This window comes from Enhydra lutris, unplaced genomic scaffold (assembly GCF_002288905.1).
Source record: "Enhydra lutris kenyoni isolate GAN:26980312 unplaced genomic scaffold, ASM228890v2 scaffoldscaffold69, whole genome shotgun sequence".
NCBI lineage: Eukaryota > Metazoa > Chordata > Mammalia > Carnivora > Mustelidae > Enhydra > Enhydra lutris.
In genome coordinates, this window is record NW_019154153.1 from 507545 (window position 1) to 526534 (window position 18990).

The 18990-nt window shown below is 46.2% G+C and overlaps 1 protein-coding gene across 1 annotated transcript in view; it reads left to right on the forward strand.

The window, feature by feature from the left end:
* The window catches only part of LOC111159768 (BH3 interacting domain death agonist), a 47013-nt gene that overhangs the window by 20452 nt on the left and 7571 nt on the right, over positions 1–18990 (forward strand). The window contains exons 2-3 of the mRNA XM_022522360.1: positions 12806–12880; positions 17334–17544. Of these exons, the coding sequence (XP_022378068.1) occupies positions 12869–12880; positions 17334–17544 (223 nt within the window). The 5' untranslated portion in view covers positions 12806–12868. The remainder of the gene's footprint in view (positions 1–12805; positions 12881–17333; positions 17545–18990) is intronic.

Below are 18990 nucleotides of genomic sequence, written 5' to 3' on the forward strand. Positions count from 1 at the left end.
GGGCCCCAACATACCACTTTTTTTTTTTTTTTTTTAAATTTGATAGACAGAGATCACAAGTAGTCAGAGAGGCAGGCAGGAGGGAGAGGAGGAAGCAGGTTCCCTGCTAAGCGGAGAGCCCGATACGGGGCTTGATCCCAGGACGCTGGGATCATGACCTGAGCCGAAGGCAGAGGCTCTAACCCACTAAGCCACTCAGGCGCCCCAACATACCACTTTTTTAAAAAAAGATTTTATTTGTTTATTTGGCAGACATACAGTGAGAGAGGGAACACAATCAGGGGGAGAGGGAGCACCAGGCTCCCTGCCAGCCAGGGAGCCCGATATGGGGCTCAATCCCAGGACCCTGGGATCATGACCTGAGCTGAAGACCGATACTCAACCCACTGAACCACCCAGGCGCCCCTACATACCACTTTTGACGCCTCAGAAACTTAACTGCTAATAGCCTACTGTTGACAAGAAGCCTTATTGATAACACGGTCAATTAACAGATATCTTTGTATATTCTATGTATTATACATTGTATATATATATTCTTAAGATTTTATTTATTTGACAGAGACACAGTGAGAGAGAGAACACAGGCAGGGGGAGTGGAGTGTGAGAGGGAGAAACAGGCTTCCTGCTGATCAGGGAGCTAATGCAGGACTCGATCCCAGGACCCTGGGATCATGTCCTGAGCTGAAGGCAGACGCTTAATGACTGAGCCACCCAGGCAACCCTATACATTGTATTCTTATAATTAAGCTAGAATGGGGTGACTGTGTGGCTCAGATGGTTAGGCATCTGCCTTGGGCTCAGGTCAGGATCTCCAGGTCCTGGGATCAAGCCCCACAGTCAGTCAGTAGGTTGGTCAGTTGGTCAGCTCCTGCCTTAGCAGGGAGTCTGCTTCTCCCTCTGCCTCTCCCTTCTGCTCGTGCTCTCTCTCTGTCTCTCGAATAAAAAAAATATTAAAAAAAAAAGTAAGCTAGAGAGAGAAATGTTATTGAGAAAATAAGAGAAAATACATTTACAGTACTGTACTGTAAAAAATCTGCGTGCAAGTGGACCACAAAGTTTAAACCCATTTTCAAGGGTCTATGGTATAAAGAGATATCTTTTCCCATGCATCTTTTTTTTTTCTTTTAACATTTTATTTATTTGAGAGAGAGTGTGTGAGAGAAAGCACAAGTGGTGGAGAGGGAGAAGCAGGCTGCCCATCAAGCAGGGAGCCTGACGTGGGGCTCAGTCCCAGGACCCTGAGATCTGATCTGAACCAAAGGCAGACACTTAACTGACTGAGCCACCCAGGTGCCCCCCACCATGGTTCATTTTTTTACCGTTGTTCCTCGAGCTGCATGCACCATGCCTGCCCATTGAACGGGCTCAACCTGGGTTACTGACTGATGAGGGCCATATTCACAGTCACGCAGCTGGTCCCGTGATGGGCTGGGGTCATGCAGAGTTGGGTTCTTCCAGCATAATTGTAGCATGCCCCCCTGTGCAACGTTGAGTGACCTTGAAGTCTGCTTGGTGGTTGGTGAGGAGTTCAGTGTGGCGGGGTGGATATAGGTGAATCTGTGTTGGGAAGGAGAGGCCTGACCTGCCAAGGTTTTGTGCTCATAAAATCTTTGTCCTTTCGGGGCATTTGTGTGTACTTGCTCCTGTATTGCTTTGGCCCAGGCCGCCCAAGTTGACTGACTTTATGGGATGGTGTTAGGCTGTTTTTGGTGAACTTTGGGGTTTTCAGTTATTACAGGGACATTTGGCATCCAGGGTGAGGCTCTCGGGCCTCAGGAAAGGGGATTGGAGTCTGAGTAGACACATAACTGGTATCCGCAGTCTGCTTGTGTTACTTACGGAACACAGGCCCAGAGGTGGGCATCAGCTTGCCTCACATCCCCAGCTTGGGCAGCTCTGCAGGTGCTGAGGTGTTCCCTGCCCTCACTGGGCACCCTCCAGTCTCAGCCTTGACTCTGAAAATTGAGGTAGAAGTGGCGCCTTCTTTACAGGGATGTCATGAAGAATAGAGAGAAACCACAAGCAGAGGTGAGCCTGGCCCTGTGGCTGGTGTATTTGGATGTTGTCAGTACATGGTGGTTGTCGGGGTCTTGTTATGAGGAATAATACCTGCCTTCCCTGCACCTCAGGATCCTAGACTGATAAGGGTTGGGGAGAGAGGGTAGAAACCAGCCGTGCAGAATCTCAAGTCCCAGGCTGCGTCCATCACAGGTGTCTCGGGACTGGTGAAATCCTGGCTGTGAACATGCTAGGTAACTGGCGAGCCTTGTTCAGAGGGAAGCCAGTGGCTTACTGCTTCCCGTTCCCATCTACCTCGCCATTTTCCCACTGAATCTCAGAAAGGAGAGGACATCGGTTCTTGTCTGCTTGAGTTCTCAACTTTGGCTAGGAATTGGGGTTCGGGGATAGAGCCATTGTTGCCATGGAGCCATTGAGGTTTTCCCTGGGTCTTCACTTCTGTATGCCTGGTCCTGCTCACAGCTGGTGGTTGACTCATTGAGTTTCTTCTTGAGGAACCAAGCAGTGAAGCCAGAGGTAGACCAGATGCAGGCAGATACTCTGCCCTGAAGGTTTATGCATCCCCCCAGCTCTGCTTAGCCAGGCGTGGGAGTGCTACCCCTTTTCCTAAAGACCTCCATTGGGCCACACGTCCCTGGGGTACTGTGTCAGTGACCCTGAGGCCTATGTTTCCTGGGCACAGCCCAGCTGAGCTACAAGTCCCTGTTGTTCCTGACCACTGTGGTGTCTGTGCACATGCTCAATTTTCACATCTATCTCCTTTGATTCTGGACTTAGTAGTAAAACACTACACCTGGGTATTCATCACAGTCCTGTTTTTAATGGTGAAAAAGTGGAAACTATAAATGTTCAATAATAAGGCATTAATTGTATTTGAGGGTGTTTGTACAGTAGAACAGGGTTTTCAGCCTCTGCACTGCTGACACTTAGGGTTAGAGAATTCTTCGTTCTGGGGCCTGCCCCGTTGCTCTGTAGGATGTTGAGCGACATCCCATTGGATGCCAGTAGCACACTCCCCAGACAACCAGAGATGTCTCCAGACACTGCCGCACGTTCCTTGGGGAGGCGAAGTCATCACTGTTTGAGAACAAACCTCTGCAAAATAAAACATGTTTTGAAAAATACCTATTGAAGTGGAAATATAATCACAGTTTGAACAAAGAAGATAGTCTACCTGAGGATGTGGATGTGTGTATTTTTACCCTTAAAAACAAAACTGCCAGGGGCGCCTGGGTGGCTCAGTGGGTTAAGCCGCTGCCTTCGGCTCAGGTCATGATCTCGGGGTCCTGGGATCGAGTCCCGCATCGGCCTCTCTGCTCAGCAGGGAGCCTGCTTCCCTCTCTCTCTTTCTCTGCCTGCCTCTCTGTCTACTGTGATCTCTGTCAAATAAATAAATAAATAAATAAATTTTAAAAAAACCTGCCAGTTATTTTAACGGGCAAAAAAATAGGTTTATTGGGGCTCCTGGGTGGCTCAGTCGTTAAGCACCCGCCTTTGGCTCAGGTCATGATCCAGGGTCCTGGGATGGAACCCGGCATCGGCATCCGGCTCTCTGCTCATGGGAAGTCTGCTTCTCCCTCTCCCACTCCCCCTGCTTGTGTTCCCTTTCTCCCTTTGTCTCTCTATGTCAAATAATTGAATAAAATCTTTTTTTAAAAACAGGTTTATTCATCAATAGCAAAGAATTGCAATTTGGGACAAGCTAGCCACACCAAAACCATAAGCAACTCCCCAGTGCAAAGGAGAGGAACACTCTTTTATGGAGGAAAGGGGAAAGCTGGGAGGGCTGTTAGAAACAAAATTTCATTGGATGAAACTTGGGAGTTTGAAGTATAGTGACTTTCATTGGCTGGGCTGTGGGGGGAGCCTAACCTTCCTCTTGCTGCTGTTGTTAAGTAGTATCTGCTGGCAAGGTGCAAGAGCGCCCCCCGCTGGCTTCCCGACTCCATTCTAACCAAGGTTTCCTTTGATTAATTTTCACATTTTCCCCTTTTGATCAAGATCTTTTTTGAAAGCATTGTTGATCAAGAGTCAGGTTTTCCATATGTAGTGGTTTTGTTCCTCAGTGCCAAGAAGGACCTTCCCTGGTTGTCATGTCCTTCTTGGGAGGGAAAGTGCATAGCAGTTGGAAACCACTTAAGGCAGCATTTGATAGCAAGGAGGGTTAGGAGGGAGAACTCTCTGGCACTTCCCACCTACAGCCTACTTATAAAAATTTAAGCATTGGAGATCATCTTGAAGCACTGAGCCAGCATCGTGTGATTGGGTACATTGTTTTTAGAAAGTCTGACAGACAACAAAATACAAAACCTAAAATAATTCAATTTTAATTTTTGTTTGAAGAAGTTACATGAATTCCAAATTGTATGATGGTTCTAAACCAGGACTCTAACTCTGAAAATAGCCAGCTGAAATATTTATTGGCCCTTAATTCCGACATGGGGGAGAAACGTTCTTCCTGCAAAGGCATGCCTCCTGGAAATCTCTGCTTGTGAAGGGACCAGGAAAGGTACTACTGGATACTGCAAGAGCACACTGAAAGATGTAACAGAGCACTCTTGGGAAGATTCAGTGTGGGTGTAAAAATGCAGCCATAGCTGCTGGACTTTTTGCAGAACAGCAAAACTTAAAGTGAGGTTTTAAGTCAGTATTGTTATATCTCAAAGAGCTGTTTGGAATCAAATGTTTCATTGATGATATAGCCTGTGGAGTTGCAAGTTCAGAGACCATAAATTTGGATAGGAGTCCAGAATAAGTTAATAGGTTAGATGAAAGAAGGCTTTTGTGGGGTGCCTGGGTGGCTCAGTAGGTTAAGCCTCTGCCTTCAGCTTGGGTCATGATCTCAGGGTCCTGGGATGGAGCTCTGCATCGGGCTCTCTGCTCAGCAGGGAGACTGCTTCCCCCTCTCTCTCTGCCCGTCTCTGCCTACTTGTGATATCTCTGTCAAATAAATAAATAAATACATCTTAAAAAAAGAAAAAGGCTTTTGTGAATTCTGAGTCTTCTTAATCCTTCAGAAAAAGCAAGTGAGAAAGGAGTCCCAGAATCATGAGGAGGTTGTTTCCAAAAGGCCATAATCAAAAGAAGAGGTTTCCTCCTTTTGCAGGGGCTTGGGAGATGAAGATAAGGACATCATCTTTCCATGAAAGAGAGAAGCAGTAGTGATAAAAAGACTGTATAGGCCTGCTCCAGACCTCCTGGAAAGCTGTCTCACCTGGTAGTGTCTGCTTCAGTTCCAGGCCTTTCTGTCCAGGTCAGCAGGCGGTGTGCAGGTTCAGCCAGGGTCTGGTGCTTTCTGTAGATGTGTTATGTGAATCCAGGAGTCTTTCCCCTGGAGTGTGATGGCTTCAGAGTTGACTAGCAGTCTCTGATAAGGTCGAGTCTTTCTGGAGGTGTCTTTTCCAAAAGACAAAATCTCCATGTTGCAGGATGTGATGCTTAAGGTTGTTGTCTCCTGGGAGTGCACTATGAGAAGACTGCTCTACCAAAGTGTGCTTATTTTAAATAGAAGCAATTAGGCCTTTATAATTTTTTAAATTAACATATAATGTATTATTTGCCCTAGGGGTACAGGTCTATGAATCATCAGGCTTACATATTTCACAGCCCTCACCATAACACATACCCTCCCCAATGTCCCTCACCCAGCCACTATTAGGCCTTTACAATTTTGAAGTAGGTCTCCTTGTATCAATTGTGGGTCAGAGGAGGCAGGTGCCAAGTGCACTGGATGTCCTGTGAGTATCTCAAAGGGTGCCAGTCTTAGGATTTCCCATAAGATAGATCTGAGATTTGGAAGGACTGGTGGCAGTGCTTTCTGCCAAGGTATTTGGAGGGTCTTTATGCATTTTGCCAACTGAGTTCTAATACTGCTGCTAGTGTATCTGACTAACCCTGAGGATTAAGGGAGGTATGGACAATGAAAGTACAAAACGAATCAAACAGCACAGACTTGTCCAAGTTTGATCAGTAAATGGGTTCCCTGTTCACTCTAAAGTTTGAAAGGGTTCCTCAGATAGGGATAATCTTTTTTTTTTTTTTTAAGATTTATTTCATTTTTTTAGAGAAAGAGCACTAGCAGAGGGAGGGGCAGAGGAAGAGAATCTCAAGCAGGCTCCATGCTGAGGGTGGAGCCTGTTGTGGGGCTCAATCCCATGACCCTGAGATCACGATCTGAGCAGAAACCAAAAATCAGACATTTAACGGACTGCACCACCCAGGCACCAGGGATAATCTTTTCTAACAGAATTTTAGCCACAGGAGAAGCATTTGCCAGTGTAAAAGGGAAAGCTTTGGTCAGAGAAAAAACATACCAAGTTATGACTAACTTTTTATCTTCAACATCCATGTTATGAGGAAACTATATAAAAGTCCATTTATCTGAACAGCTTTCCCTGGATTGTACTTTGGATGGGTGGGACAAGTGAGGTGGACAGTTTTTGTGGCCTTATTAATATTTCCCCACTAGTACTGCTTCATGAATGCTGTCATTCTGTCAGTAGATCAACAGTGTAATGCATGTACAGTGATAAACAGCAGGAATTTTAGAACTTCTGGTAAGGCTGGGTTGTTATTTGGTCCAAGCCAGAGTTCTCTTTTTATCAAACCACTGAAAAATTATTATATTTCCATATTGTTTTCTCCTCTCTGGGGTCAGTTGGGTATCTCTGGTCAGTTTTTCCAAGTTATCATTGGTGAGAATATCCCTTTGGAACATGACAGAGGTTTGGCTACTGGTTCCCTTGAAAGCATGGTGTGTGTGTGTGTGTGTGTGTGAGAGAGAGAGAGAGAGAGAGAAAGAAAGAGAAACTGTTGGCAGGGTAGTTTCCTTTGAGTTCTAGGGAGTTGAGTCTGGAATGCCCAGGAATCTTAATAGCCAGAGGAGCCAGTAACAAAGTAGGGCATCCAGTAAATTATGGACATAGGAGCCTTTTTAAATTGTATCCCAAATGGGGGCAAGGACACATCGTTGTTTTCGTAATACTCCAAGGTCATGAGCTACACCTAAAGCATACGGACTGTTGGTATAAACATTTGCAGTTTTCCCCTGAGCTAAGGTACGCTTGAGTAAAGGTGTGTAACTCAGCCTGTGGGGCTGCCACGGCGGGGGGGTGGGGGTGACAGTGCTGCTCCATGCCTTCAGGAGTTGCTTGCGGTAGCATACCCTGAATGGTATTTACCATTTCCTCTTTATCAATGGGAATACTAAGAATGCCCTGGATAAATCAATTCCAGTGGGAAAAAAAAATCTGCTTTTAGTGGAAATGGATGTCAGTAGCATATGGGAGTTAGGGACAGCAGGATGCCCTGGGATAACAGTGTTATTTCATTGCTCAGAGGTCCTGGACTAACTTCCATCCTTGGCCACTGGGTTTTCTCACAGGTAAAACTGGGGCATTCCAGGGACTAATGTAGGAAGCAATGAGGCTTACATTACATACTCTTCTGTTTTGGGCTTAATACCTGGAAGTGCTTGGGTGTCTTTGTTTATATATTGTTGATTAATGCTAAGGAGAAGTTTTGAGGAATCTCTTTGAATCTTGATGGGAGGTGCACTGTGGAATCTGCCAATGATCGACTGAAGATTTTGCCCATAAAGAGAAAAGCAACTGATCCGACAGGAGTAAATGATCAGTGTCTCCAGACACAGCTATAGTGCCATCAGAGAAGGAACAAAAGATGTCAAAGGCTCATCTGATTTTTCTGGTTGGCTGTTTTGATTACTACTAACAAATTCTAGAATTATTTACCCCTTTTGGGAGAAAGAAATTCCAGCCTGATACTTTTCTAAAAAAAAATCTCACCCCAGCAAATGAATAGCGGTGGAAGAACAGAGAAAAAGTTGTGTATCTCTGAAGGGGTCTAGACAAAGGGAATAGGTTCAGAGACAGGAATGTGTTGAGGTTTATGAGAGACCCCTACTATTTGAGCTGTTTAGTGCTCTGCAGCGGGGACCGCATCATAGCAGAGGGGCCGAGCACCGAAGAGTATGGCTCTGGTGTCAGTATGGACACACAAAGATTAAGTCCTGATCTGGAGAGTGGTTTCTGCAAGCCAGTTCAGAGGGAGGATTGGGAAGAGCCCCTATAGTTTCTTGGAGCCTCATCATTGGGAATTGCGATCCTGGAAAGGCTGGCTGTGGGGTTAAAGGCTCCTGAAGTGCTCAAGTTTGTAACGTTCTTTATTGCAGTGCCCCGGCTCTTTGCAATAATAATAGCAGAGACTAGGAGGTCTTGGGTTTGTTTAGGAGCCTTCATTTGCCAAAGTTGAAAATTAAGAATTTTAGCGGTTTTTTAGGTGACTTACCTGGATGCGAGCCAGCTGCTGCTGTGGCAAATGAACTAAATCTGGAGTGGACATAGTTTCACATTCCATCCTGGTCCTTTTTAACTTAAAGGAGAAAAACTAGTCCATTAACAAACAGAAATAAATGCTACCCAGGTGGATCACATCGAAAGACCAGAACCTTGTTTAAAAACATTTTGGAGTTAATTGTAATAGTCATGAGCAGGTTCATCAGGCTTTGTTTGCAAACCTGAATTTTATTCCAACCAGCAGGCTTAGGAAAAGCTACTGTAATTGCCAATGAGCATTTCCCAATGAGTGTTCTAGCACCTTGCCCAAAATTAGGAGTTTGGTTATCTAAATCCCCTTCAGGATGTTCCATTGGGCTAGTTTCTTCCAGTGTTTGGCCTGGCCCTCACCAAGCATGTGGACTAATTGATAAAAATTTGAGAAACCAGGTTGGTAAGTTTGAGTATGTTAAATTATTTAGCAACCTACTGGGCCCTCAGTTACTTTAAGAAACACTCTAACTATGGTTGGCAGTTTGGCCTTAGTCCAAGAAACATAAGAAACTTGGGGTTTATTGAGATCCTAAGAAGACTAATCTTTAAAGGGGCAAGGTTTAATAGGTTTAAGAGAGGAGAGAGTGGCAAGAGGTTTGGAGCTAAAGTAAGTGAAGTCTGGTAGAAAGAATAGAGGAAAATGGCATGGGAGCTGGGGCCTGAGGACAGGTGGCTGCCTCCTGTCTGGAAATAAGGGTGGGGGTGGGCATGGGTGGGGGCTCCAGAAGCAGTTTTGACTTCTTTCAAATGTTTGCCTCAGTTAATTTCAAAATAGTATTTTGCAAAGAGGCAAACCTAGAATCCTGACATTTGGGAGCCTCAAGGTACCAATTAAAATAGACATCCGTGGCACCTGGGTGGCTCAGTGGGTTAAAGCCTCTCCCTTCCGCTCAGGTCATGATCCCAGGGTCCTGGGATAGAGCCCCGCATCAGGCTCTCTGCTCATTTGGGAGCCTGCTTCCTCCTCCTCTCTCTCTCTGCCTGCCTCTCTGCATACTTGTGATCTGTTTGTCAAATAAATAAATAGAATCTTAAAAAAAAAAAAAATAGACATCCCCTTCAGTTTTTTACCCCTTTTAGGGTCTACAGCTTCCTAATTTAGAGTAAAACAAGTTTGGGGAGAAAAACTTCCTCATGGTCATTGACATTCTAAATTACTTTTAGTTAAGTCGGTCCACTAGTTAGAAATGTACATGAGAAGGAAATGTAGTTTTTATTTTTTATTTTTGGAGGGGAATGTAGTTTTTAAACAGAAAAACCTGGCCAGGGTCTCAGAAGAAGGGCATTTGTATGACTGGAATCCCATTTCTTAGGTGTTTTTTGTTTCTCTAGAGCAAAAAGAAAAGTTCCTCAACAGCAAAGTTTCAATAGGAATAGCCTGGTCCCAAAGCAGTCAGACTGAAAGCCATCACAATTCCAAAAGAACAATCAGTTCCTAAAAATGGAGTCAGACCAAAGGCCAAACAAGTACTCTCAGAAAGGATAGGACCTTAAAACAGGTTCCAAGTTTAAAGCCTGGAAAGGTCAAGCATAAAAAGCGCAGAACTCAAAATCCAGGAGAAAACTTACCCTCCAAAGACAGGGCCAGAAACCAGCAAGCCCGACTGACTCTGGATCCCAGCACCTGCTTACTGCCCAGCCTTGCAGCTGTTGGGGGTCCCACTTCTGATCACCAAATACTGTTAACCTGAGAAATAAAACTGCCACTGATTTCACCAGCAGCAGTGGGCTTTTCTTCCCGAATAGCAGAGAATTGTAATTCAGGACAAGCAAGTTAGGCAAAACCGTAGGAAGTTCACAGAACGAGGACTGCTGGGAGGTTAAAAGCAAGAAGCCCATTGCAGTAAACCGGGAGTTCTGAGTATAGTGACCTCTCATTGGCTGACTTTAAGAGTCTGTCATTGGCTGGGTTGTTGCTGGGGCAGGAGGAAAACCTTTCTTGCTCCTGCTGGGGTCCTGAGGTAGTAAAGTACTGTCAGGATTGTAGGGTATAGTTCTTCCTGTTGGGTCCGAAATTCATGAGCAGGCGTAGCGCAGGAGAGCGCCCCCTGCTGGCCATGACTCCATTCTAAGCAAGGTGTCCTTTTATTCTCATTGTATCAAAGTCTGGAGGAAATCAAAGGTTTATGTGAATTATTTCCCTTTTCTTAAAAAAAAAATTATTGGGGGCGCCTGGGTGGCTCAGTGGGTTAGGGCCTCTGCTTTCGGCTCAGGTCATGATCCCACGGTCCTGGGATCGAGCCCCGCATTGGGCTCTCTGCTCAGCAGGAGGCCTGCTTCTCTTCCTCTCTCTGCCTGCCTCTCTGCCTACTTGTGATCTCTGTCTGTCAAATAAATAAAATCTTAAAAAAAAAGATTATTTATTTTAGAAAGAGAGCAAGCATGGGCATGAATGGGAGGAGGACAGAGGGAGAGAATCTTCAAGCGGATTCCCTTTTGAACCGGGAGCTAGCCGCAGGGGCTCCATCTCACAACCGTGAAATCATGACCTCAGGGGAAGCCCCCAGTTGGACACTTAACTGACGGAGCCACCCAGGAGCCCCACGTGTGAATTAGTTCTTGAGAGAACAAGCTGGAGGCCAGGGTTCTGTTCACAGCACCTTTGTATTGGCAGTGACTTGTGGACATGGTTTGGCTTCTGTGGCCCTTTTCCTGGGGGCGTGTTCTGTTTTATTCTTTGTCCTGATTCTGATAATGGCTCCAGCTCTTGCCCTGTGGAGGGCCTGTAGATGGCCCATAACGTAGCATCCTTGTTGGTTCCCAGTTCAAATACATGTGAGTCCTTTGCTCTTGACACCCCCAGGCCATGCCCAGCCATGGGGGTGGGCTCTTCCAGATTTCGCAGTGTGAGGGTTGGGGTGCAGCCTCTAGCTTTGCATGACCCCCAAAGGCCGACAGGAGCACCTGAGACTGGGAGATGGGCACATCTGAGAATAATTGTGTTCTGCAAATGTGCGTGGCTGCCTGGTGTGGAAAGGCATGACTTCTATCGGTGCTGGTCTTGGCCTCCTTTTCACTTGCATGTGAGAGCCTCAACTTTGCTTCCTACAGAGGAGTTGGTTGTCTGTTCTTGTTTTTTTTTTTTTTTTTTTTTTTTTTTATCTCCTTTACATTTAAGAACCAAGATAAAATTGCCAGATTTGGCTGTTTTTTACCCCACAAAATTACCGTTTCATTTGGTTCAACCTAATATTATATGTAAACACACACATACACAGTGAGATACATTTTAAGGTGGTATTATATTGTTGATACTGTTCTATAGAAACCATTGTTCAGGATCTCTCCTGAAGTTATGTATATTCCACTTCTTGGGTATAATCTCTTTGAACTCAATCCCCAGTTGCCTTTTGTCCAGTCAGTTGTTTATTAGGGTTATTGTGTTTGGAATAAATGCCATAGAGGAGATTTAATCTTTTGTGTAATTGTCAAATATATATTCTCTTTCTTTCTTTCTTTCTTTCTTGGCCACCAAATGCTAAGAAGACATTTTATTTTCAAAGCTTCTTTTTCTTTACATTTTACAAGAGTTCTTTCTATATGAATGCCACTGAAACCATGTGGCCTGTGGGGAGAAGTGGTCTGCCTGGCTGTCTCTTACTCCCCACACCTTATTCTTCCATCCAGATAAGCCAGGATCAACCCAGTACACTACCTGCTTCTCAGCATGGTTGTGTGGAACAGAAGAGATAATGTGAAGGCTCTGAGAATGGTTGTACGCTAAAGGAAGGCTTGTGTAGTAGTCGTATTAGTGGTCATAGTAATCACAAGAGAGTCCCTGAAAGCTTCTAGGTATACTTTATTAGCTAACTTTCTTCTCTCCTTTTAAAAATATTTTATTTATTTATTTGCAAGAGTGTGCAGGGGGGCGGTAGGGAGGGGCGGAGGGAAACCTAAGCAGACACCGCACTGAGTCAGAGCCAACTTGGGGTTCAACCTCACGACCCTGAAATTACAACCTGAGCTGAAAACAAGAGTCAGACACTTAACCAACTATGCCACCCAGGTGCCCCAGCTAACTTTATTCTTGTAGGAAAAGCGCTAATATAAGTATTTGCTTAGAAAGAATTCATGAACTAGACTGCCCTATTTGCCTGATCAATGAGGTCTTGTGATCAGTGAGCTCTGAGTGGGAAAGCTGAACTCTGAGGTTGGAGGACTGACCCTGGAGAGCTCTCAGTGCCTTGGCAAGTCTCCATACTGAGGAAAATTTCACAGTCTGCTCACTCGGTTGCTGCCCAGGCTCCATGCTGAGAAAGGAGCATCCTGGGTGAGTGTGGCTGGGATGGGCAAGGTGTGAGCTTGGCTTCTGTGGCTGGAGCGCGCCTTAGAGCCAGGGCCCAGGATGGCGCCCTTAATTCTCTCCTGAGGGTCCCGGAGGGGGTGTCCCTGCAGGAACAGCTGCCTACTCTGTGTGTATGTGTGTTCTCTTCCAGGCTGCTGACTTGGGACACCCACAAAGCCAGAAGCAAGTCGGAGCCTGCCAGACCACCTGTGCCATGGATTCTAAGGTCAGCTCTTGGGCTTCTCCTGGTGGAATGCTTTGGGAGGGGGAGTGAGTGTGGGAGCGAATGTGACCGGGGCCAGCTTGTTTGTCGTGTGTGTGCTGTCAGTGTGGACCCTGCTGACCCCTTCTCTGACAGTGCTTCGGGGAGGAGCCTCACATTCACAACTTACTGGATCACAGTAAAGAAGAAGAAAGACCTTGTCTCCTCGTCCTCTTCCCTCTACCTTGTGCCTGGTTGCTCACTGGAAGGGCAAGGCAACTTTCTGATTCAGGACCATTTGGAAGCTCTAGAGTTCTTGGAAGCAATCCTCCCAAGGTCATATTGGCCATTCCCCTGGCTTCAGCAGGATGGTACCTAAATGCGTTCTCTGTACTCCCCTTTTAACTAGCTGGAAGAGAAAATCATGGCCTATCCAGTCAAAAGCTCTCTATTCATCTACCTCCTATATAGTTTTTCTATTTCCCTTCTTTGCCAACTTCTGTAGAGGCCCTCAGCCCCAGGGGCTCCTCTGTGTCCACGCTGTGTGCAGTAGCCTTTGTCCTCACCCGCTATTGGGGGAGGTATCTGCAAAAAGTCTAAGGATGGTAAATTGGTGGCCCACCGTTTCCGAATTCATAGCAACGCCTAGCCCCTGGCAGATGCTTGAGGTGTAGTTGGATGCTCTCCTGAAGAGTGGAGACCGCAGGCTTCTCAGCTGGGTATCCGGAGTGTCCGAGACATGGCAGGCTCAGCAGAGGTGGTAGCTGCTTGACCAAAAGATTTCAGCAGCTCCTTTTGTCCAGATAAAGGTCTATTTCGGTATCCAGAATTCCCTTCCATTCGGCGCCTTTCCTGTCCATTCTTGTCTTCTCCGTGTATGTATATATGTATAAGGTTTCCTTTAGTTTTTCTTGTAGGGCAGGTCTACTGCTGTACTATGGTTGATCTTACTTATTTAATTTTTTTTAAGTAGGCCTCACAGGGCTTGAACTCACAACCCTGAGATCAAGACCTGAGCTGAGATCAAGAGTCAGTCACCAGGTGCCCCTATTTATTTATTTCTTTTAAGTAAATCCTACGCCTAAGTGGGGCTCGAACTCAGGATGCCGAGATCAAGAGCTGCGTGCTCTACCTGCTGAGTCAGCTGGGTGCCCCCATTCTTGTCCCTTTCAACTTGGCAACTGTTGTGTCCTTTCCTGTATTGCGGAGGTGTCTACATTAGAACAGCATTGCTATGTCCTGCTGTGTGGCTCTTGAACTTCCACGAGTGCTTTTGTCCACCTTGTCCATCTCTCCTGAAAACCCTCCAGTGGAGGAAGAGGGATAGAATTACTCCCAGTGTTTTCTCTTTTTCAAGGTGAGAAAACAAAGATGCACAAGTTGCCCAGTGTCCCATGGAGCTGGGGTTCACAGTGAAACCCTGAGCAATTTCCTCTTACATTTCAGAGTTTGGCCCCCATCACAGTTTTCATCCTGTTGTAGATTTTTCTAACTTTTTTCTTTGGAGGTTTTTCCAGTTTTTAAAAAATTGTGGAAGAATACATAGCATAAATTTTACCATTTTAACCTTTTTAAAAAAGATTTTATTTATTTATTTGACAGAGATCACAAGTAGGCGGAGAGGCAGGCAGAGAGAGAGGAGGAAGCAGGCTCCCTGCTGAGCAGAGAGCCCGATGCGGGGCTTGATCCCAGGACCCTGAGATCATGACCTGAGCCGAAGGCAGAGGCCTTAACCCACTGAGCCACCCAGGTGCCCCCATTTTAACCTTTTTTAAGAACACAGTTCACCAGCATGAAGCACATTAATGTTGTAGTGACACCATCACCACCATCCACCTCCAGAACTTTTCACCTGTTCAGCTGAAATTCTGTCCCTTTTAAATACTAACTTCCATCCTGCTGTCCCCGTTTGTGGCAGCTCCCTCCACTCTCTGTGAATCTGACTACTCTCGGTCCCTCAGAGAAGTGGAGTCGGGCAATATTTGTCCTATTGTGTGTCTGACTTACTGCACTGAACACCATGTCTTGTGTTGGTTTTTGTTTTTTGGTTTTTTTTTTAAACTGTTACGGTACCGTTCATCCACATTTTAGCACTTTTTAAAAAATTTTTTTAAATTTTAAAAAGATTTTATTTATTTATTTGTTTATTTGACAGAGAGGAGAGAGCACAAGCAGGGGGAGCAGCAGAGGGAGAGGGAGAAGCAGACTCCCCACCGAGCAGGGAGCCTGACATGGGGCTCGATCTCCGGACCCTGGGATCATGACCTGAGCCGAAGGTGGACGCTCAACCGACTGAGCCACCAAGGCGCCCCCATTTTAGCATTCTTCTTTGATTTTTTTCCTTTATATTTAGAGAAACAAGATAAGTGCAATTGGTTTAGTTTTTTTGTTTTTTTTTTTTTTGTTTTTTGTTTTTTTTAACTGTTTGTATGGTGCTGTTTTTACCAGGTTTAGGCACCTGGATTGTTCTAGTTTGTTAAAACACATTGGACAGCTTTCCATTTTTTTTCCTCTACTCTGAAACTGATTTTATAGCATGAGATTTACTTTTGCATATCTCCCTTTTTTTTTTTAAAGATTTATTTATTTGAGAGCATGAGTGGGAACGGACAGAAGAGGGAGAGACTCTCAAGCAGACTCCCCACTGAGTGTGGAGCCCAACATGGGGCTTCATCCCATGACCCTGAGGTTCATGATTTGAGATGGAACCAAAAGCCGGTTGCTTAACTGAGCCACCTCGGTGTCCCTTGATCATTTGTCTTAACATGCTTTTTCCTGTGATTTAGAAGGATAGATGGCTATCAAATCTTATGTCTTTCGAGACATCCATTTCAACTTTTATCACTGGAAGATCAGAAAGAGTCACAGTTGGGCACCTGGGTAGCACAGTAAGTTGAGCGTCCAACTCAGCTCAGGTGGGGAGATCCAGCCTCATGTCAGGCCCCACGCTCAGTGTGGAGTCTGCTTGAGATTCTCTCTTCCTCTTCCTCCGGCCCTCCTGCTCATTTGTTCATTCATTCTCTCTTTCTCTCTCTCTCTTCAATGAATACATAAATCTTTTTTTTTTAAAGGTCCCAGTTTCAAATTTGATTTCTCACAAGCTCTGTTTGTTTTTGGAATTAATACTATTAGCTCTAAGCCCACCAGGTTTAGTACAGCCTGTTCTTGACCTGTGCCTATCTAACAGTGTCTATCCAGCTGCTTTTCAGTGGGGACTGAGCATTCACAATCCAGCCCCAGTCCTCCTTTCTTCTCTCCAGGCCAAGACATCTCCTTCAGGTAGAAATGAAGGGTGTTCTTGAGTTTCTGAGCTGTCTTGTGCCTCCTGGCCTCAACGTACCAAATTTAAGAATCTGATATAGTAGAACTTTTATATATTTCCCCCCCTTTTAAGAAATAATTCTGGAGAAGGAAAGGCTGAATCACAATACATAAGCACCTTGTTTTATGTATTTCATTTTTTTAAAACAATCTGCCCTCTAAAAACTGTCCTAAAAGTTTTCTGAAATTTTTTAATGAAAAATTTTCAGGACTTAGAAGACAAATAAATGTTACCAGCACCTTCATCTTCTTCTACTGAGCTTCTCTTATAGCCAAGTATGTGCCTGTTACATTTTCCTGGGTGATCTCAGTATCCCCAGCCTTCTGGATGATTCCCTCGCTCATCCTAGGTCTTTGCTTGCTCCAAGCACAGCTGGCTACTGGGGTAGAAGCACTCACCTTTGTTTGCCAAGAACACTGTCCCAGGACAGTCATTACCCCAGAAACGACCCTCCTGGCTCCCAGAGCGCAGATGCTGAGCCGAGCTCCCACAGCACGTGGTGCTGGCAGATGAGGGGCTGAGCCCCTTGTGTGAGAGCAGGAGCCATCCCCATACATCTAGATTGTGGTGAAGGGCCATATCCTCCTGAAGCAAACCAAGCCTGCCCAAAGGGAGGCATTATCTATAGTCATTACTGCCCAGGATTTATGGAAAATGGGCTGTCACACGATGCATCTTAGCCCACAAAGGAGACTGTGAAAAATAAAGAACTTCTAACTGCTGGTTGCATAGCTGATAGGGTGGGCTGAAGGTGCTAAAAGATACATGGGAGTTAGCCAAAGCATGCAGGTGTAAGGATGGCATCCAATTGATATTTGCTGACTTCCCTAAAACAGCCTTTGGACCTTCTTCCTCCAAAAGCAAGCTTACCCCAGCTCAGTGTTTTCAGGATGTCATGCAAATGTCTGCAGAATTAGAACTTTTTCTTTGGCACCTACTGGGGGCACTGCTTAAAGCAAGCACTGACTGCAGACTTGGCCTCTGCCCACTGGGTCTCACTGCCTGTCGGGCCCACGGGGTCATTTGGACGTCTTGGCCCAGTAAGCTATTTCAGGCCCAGCTGTCCCCAGAGCTCCTGCCAAGCTCAGCTGCAGGCAAGGCCTCTGGGCCTGGCCCGGGTTCCCACACATCTCCCTGACTCCCTTTTTATCTTAGGTCAGCAATGGTTCAGGCCTCCAGGATGAGTGCATCACGAACTTGCTGGTGTTTGGCTTCCTCCAAAGCTACTCCGACTCTAATTTCCACAAAGAGTTGGAGGTCCTGGGCCGGGAACTGCCCGTGCCAGCTCATCTGCAGGAGGAGCAAGACGATGGGCTGCAGACAGACGGCAACCGCTGCGGCCATTTCCTGGCAAGTGAGGAGAGAGGTAGGCATCTGGCGCAGCGGCCTCTGCCCCAGATCTTGGCTTGCTGTCTCCAGGAACCTGCAGGGAACCCAAGTTTTGGAAGGGAGCTTGGGGCTATCTCCCATCTTGTGTCAGTCCATCATAGATGTTTGTGTCATATGGTGGCTTGGTCTGGACCTGAAGACGCCAGTGACGCAGGCCTGACTTTCTACTTAGTTGATTTCCAGACTTCACCTCTCCTCACCCTCATCCCTGTGCTATCCCTTCCAAGTGTACTTTTTACCCTTCTCTGCCATTGGTGCAGCCTCCACAGATGGAGGCCATCCTGAGGTGAAGGCTGAGGGAGCAGAGCTGGGAAGCATGTTCAGAATCAGCCTCTCCTGGATTCTGAGCACATTAGAATTCCATGAGGAATATTTTCATAATGCATAGTCCTTGGGCCTGACTCCAGCTGCCCGAACCAGTGTGCTCTAGGGTGGTAAGACTCCCAGGTGTCTATGAGGTATATGCCCTGGTAAGAATCACTGCCCTAAAAGCCTAAGGTGACTCGTGAAGACCTGGACCCAGGCCTCCCAACCTAGCAGAGAGCCGAGTCAAATCCTTCCTGCCGCCCAGCCTTCTCCCAGCATAGGAAATTGCACTGCCCTCTGGTGGCCATGGGGCAGACCGACAGCTGATTCAGCCTTTGGACCTCGAGCTCTATCTTAACTTGGGTGGATGGGATATGGCCGGAGTTACCCACGAGCCAGGACTTTCTGTGCCAAAGACTCTGTGGTTTAGAACCCAGGCAAGTTTAGGGGTGGCCCTAGACTTGAGTTAGAGCAACTGGTCCTCTCTGGGAAGGCTTAGGGAGGGCATGGGGGCAGGAACAGCTTAGTTCTCAGAAGCTGCTGCAGGGCTAACTGCACCCAGAGGCTGCCACCTGGGCTGTCCTTTGCTCTTCCATACCATTCCTTGCCCTTAGACTGCAAAGCCTGGCTTCACTCAAAGGACATTTGTAAAAGTGATTATGGGGCTGTGTACCATCCTTCACCTCTGGTAGAAAACTGGCCTGTGAGTTAAGTACCTGACAAGATTTGGAAGCAAAAGGCAGAATAGAGACTCTGTTTACCACAGTTCCATTGGTGAATTCATTTACTCAGCTGAATACTTATCGAATCTGCCAGGACTCCTGAAGTTTGCTGGAACAAGGTAGAAAAGCTCAGAGAGGTCAGTGAGGCCGTGAGTGCAGCGGGAGCTCTGGAGAGTCAGGAGAGACTGCTTGGCTGGAACTGCAGTTGAGCTGGCCTGTGGAGGAAGGGGTACATTTTGGTTCTTTGGAAACTGGTAAGAGGCGATGGTAACAGCATCAGCAGACGCTTGCAGGCGGAAAGACTGTTGAAAGGTTGTGTGAATAGTTGGGTTTGGCTAATGCGTTTGGAAGGAATAGTACAAGTTAAGGTCCAAGGTGTTTTGAGGCTGGGCTGC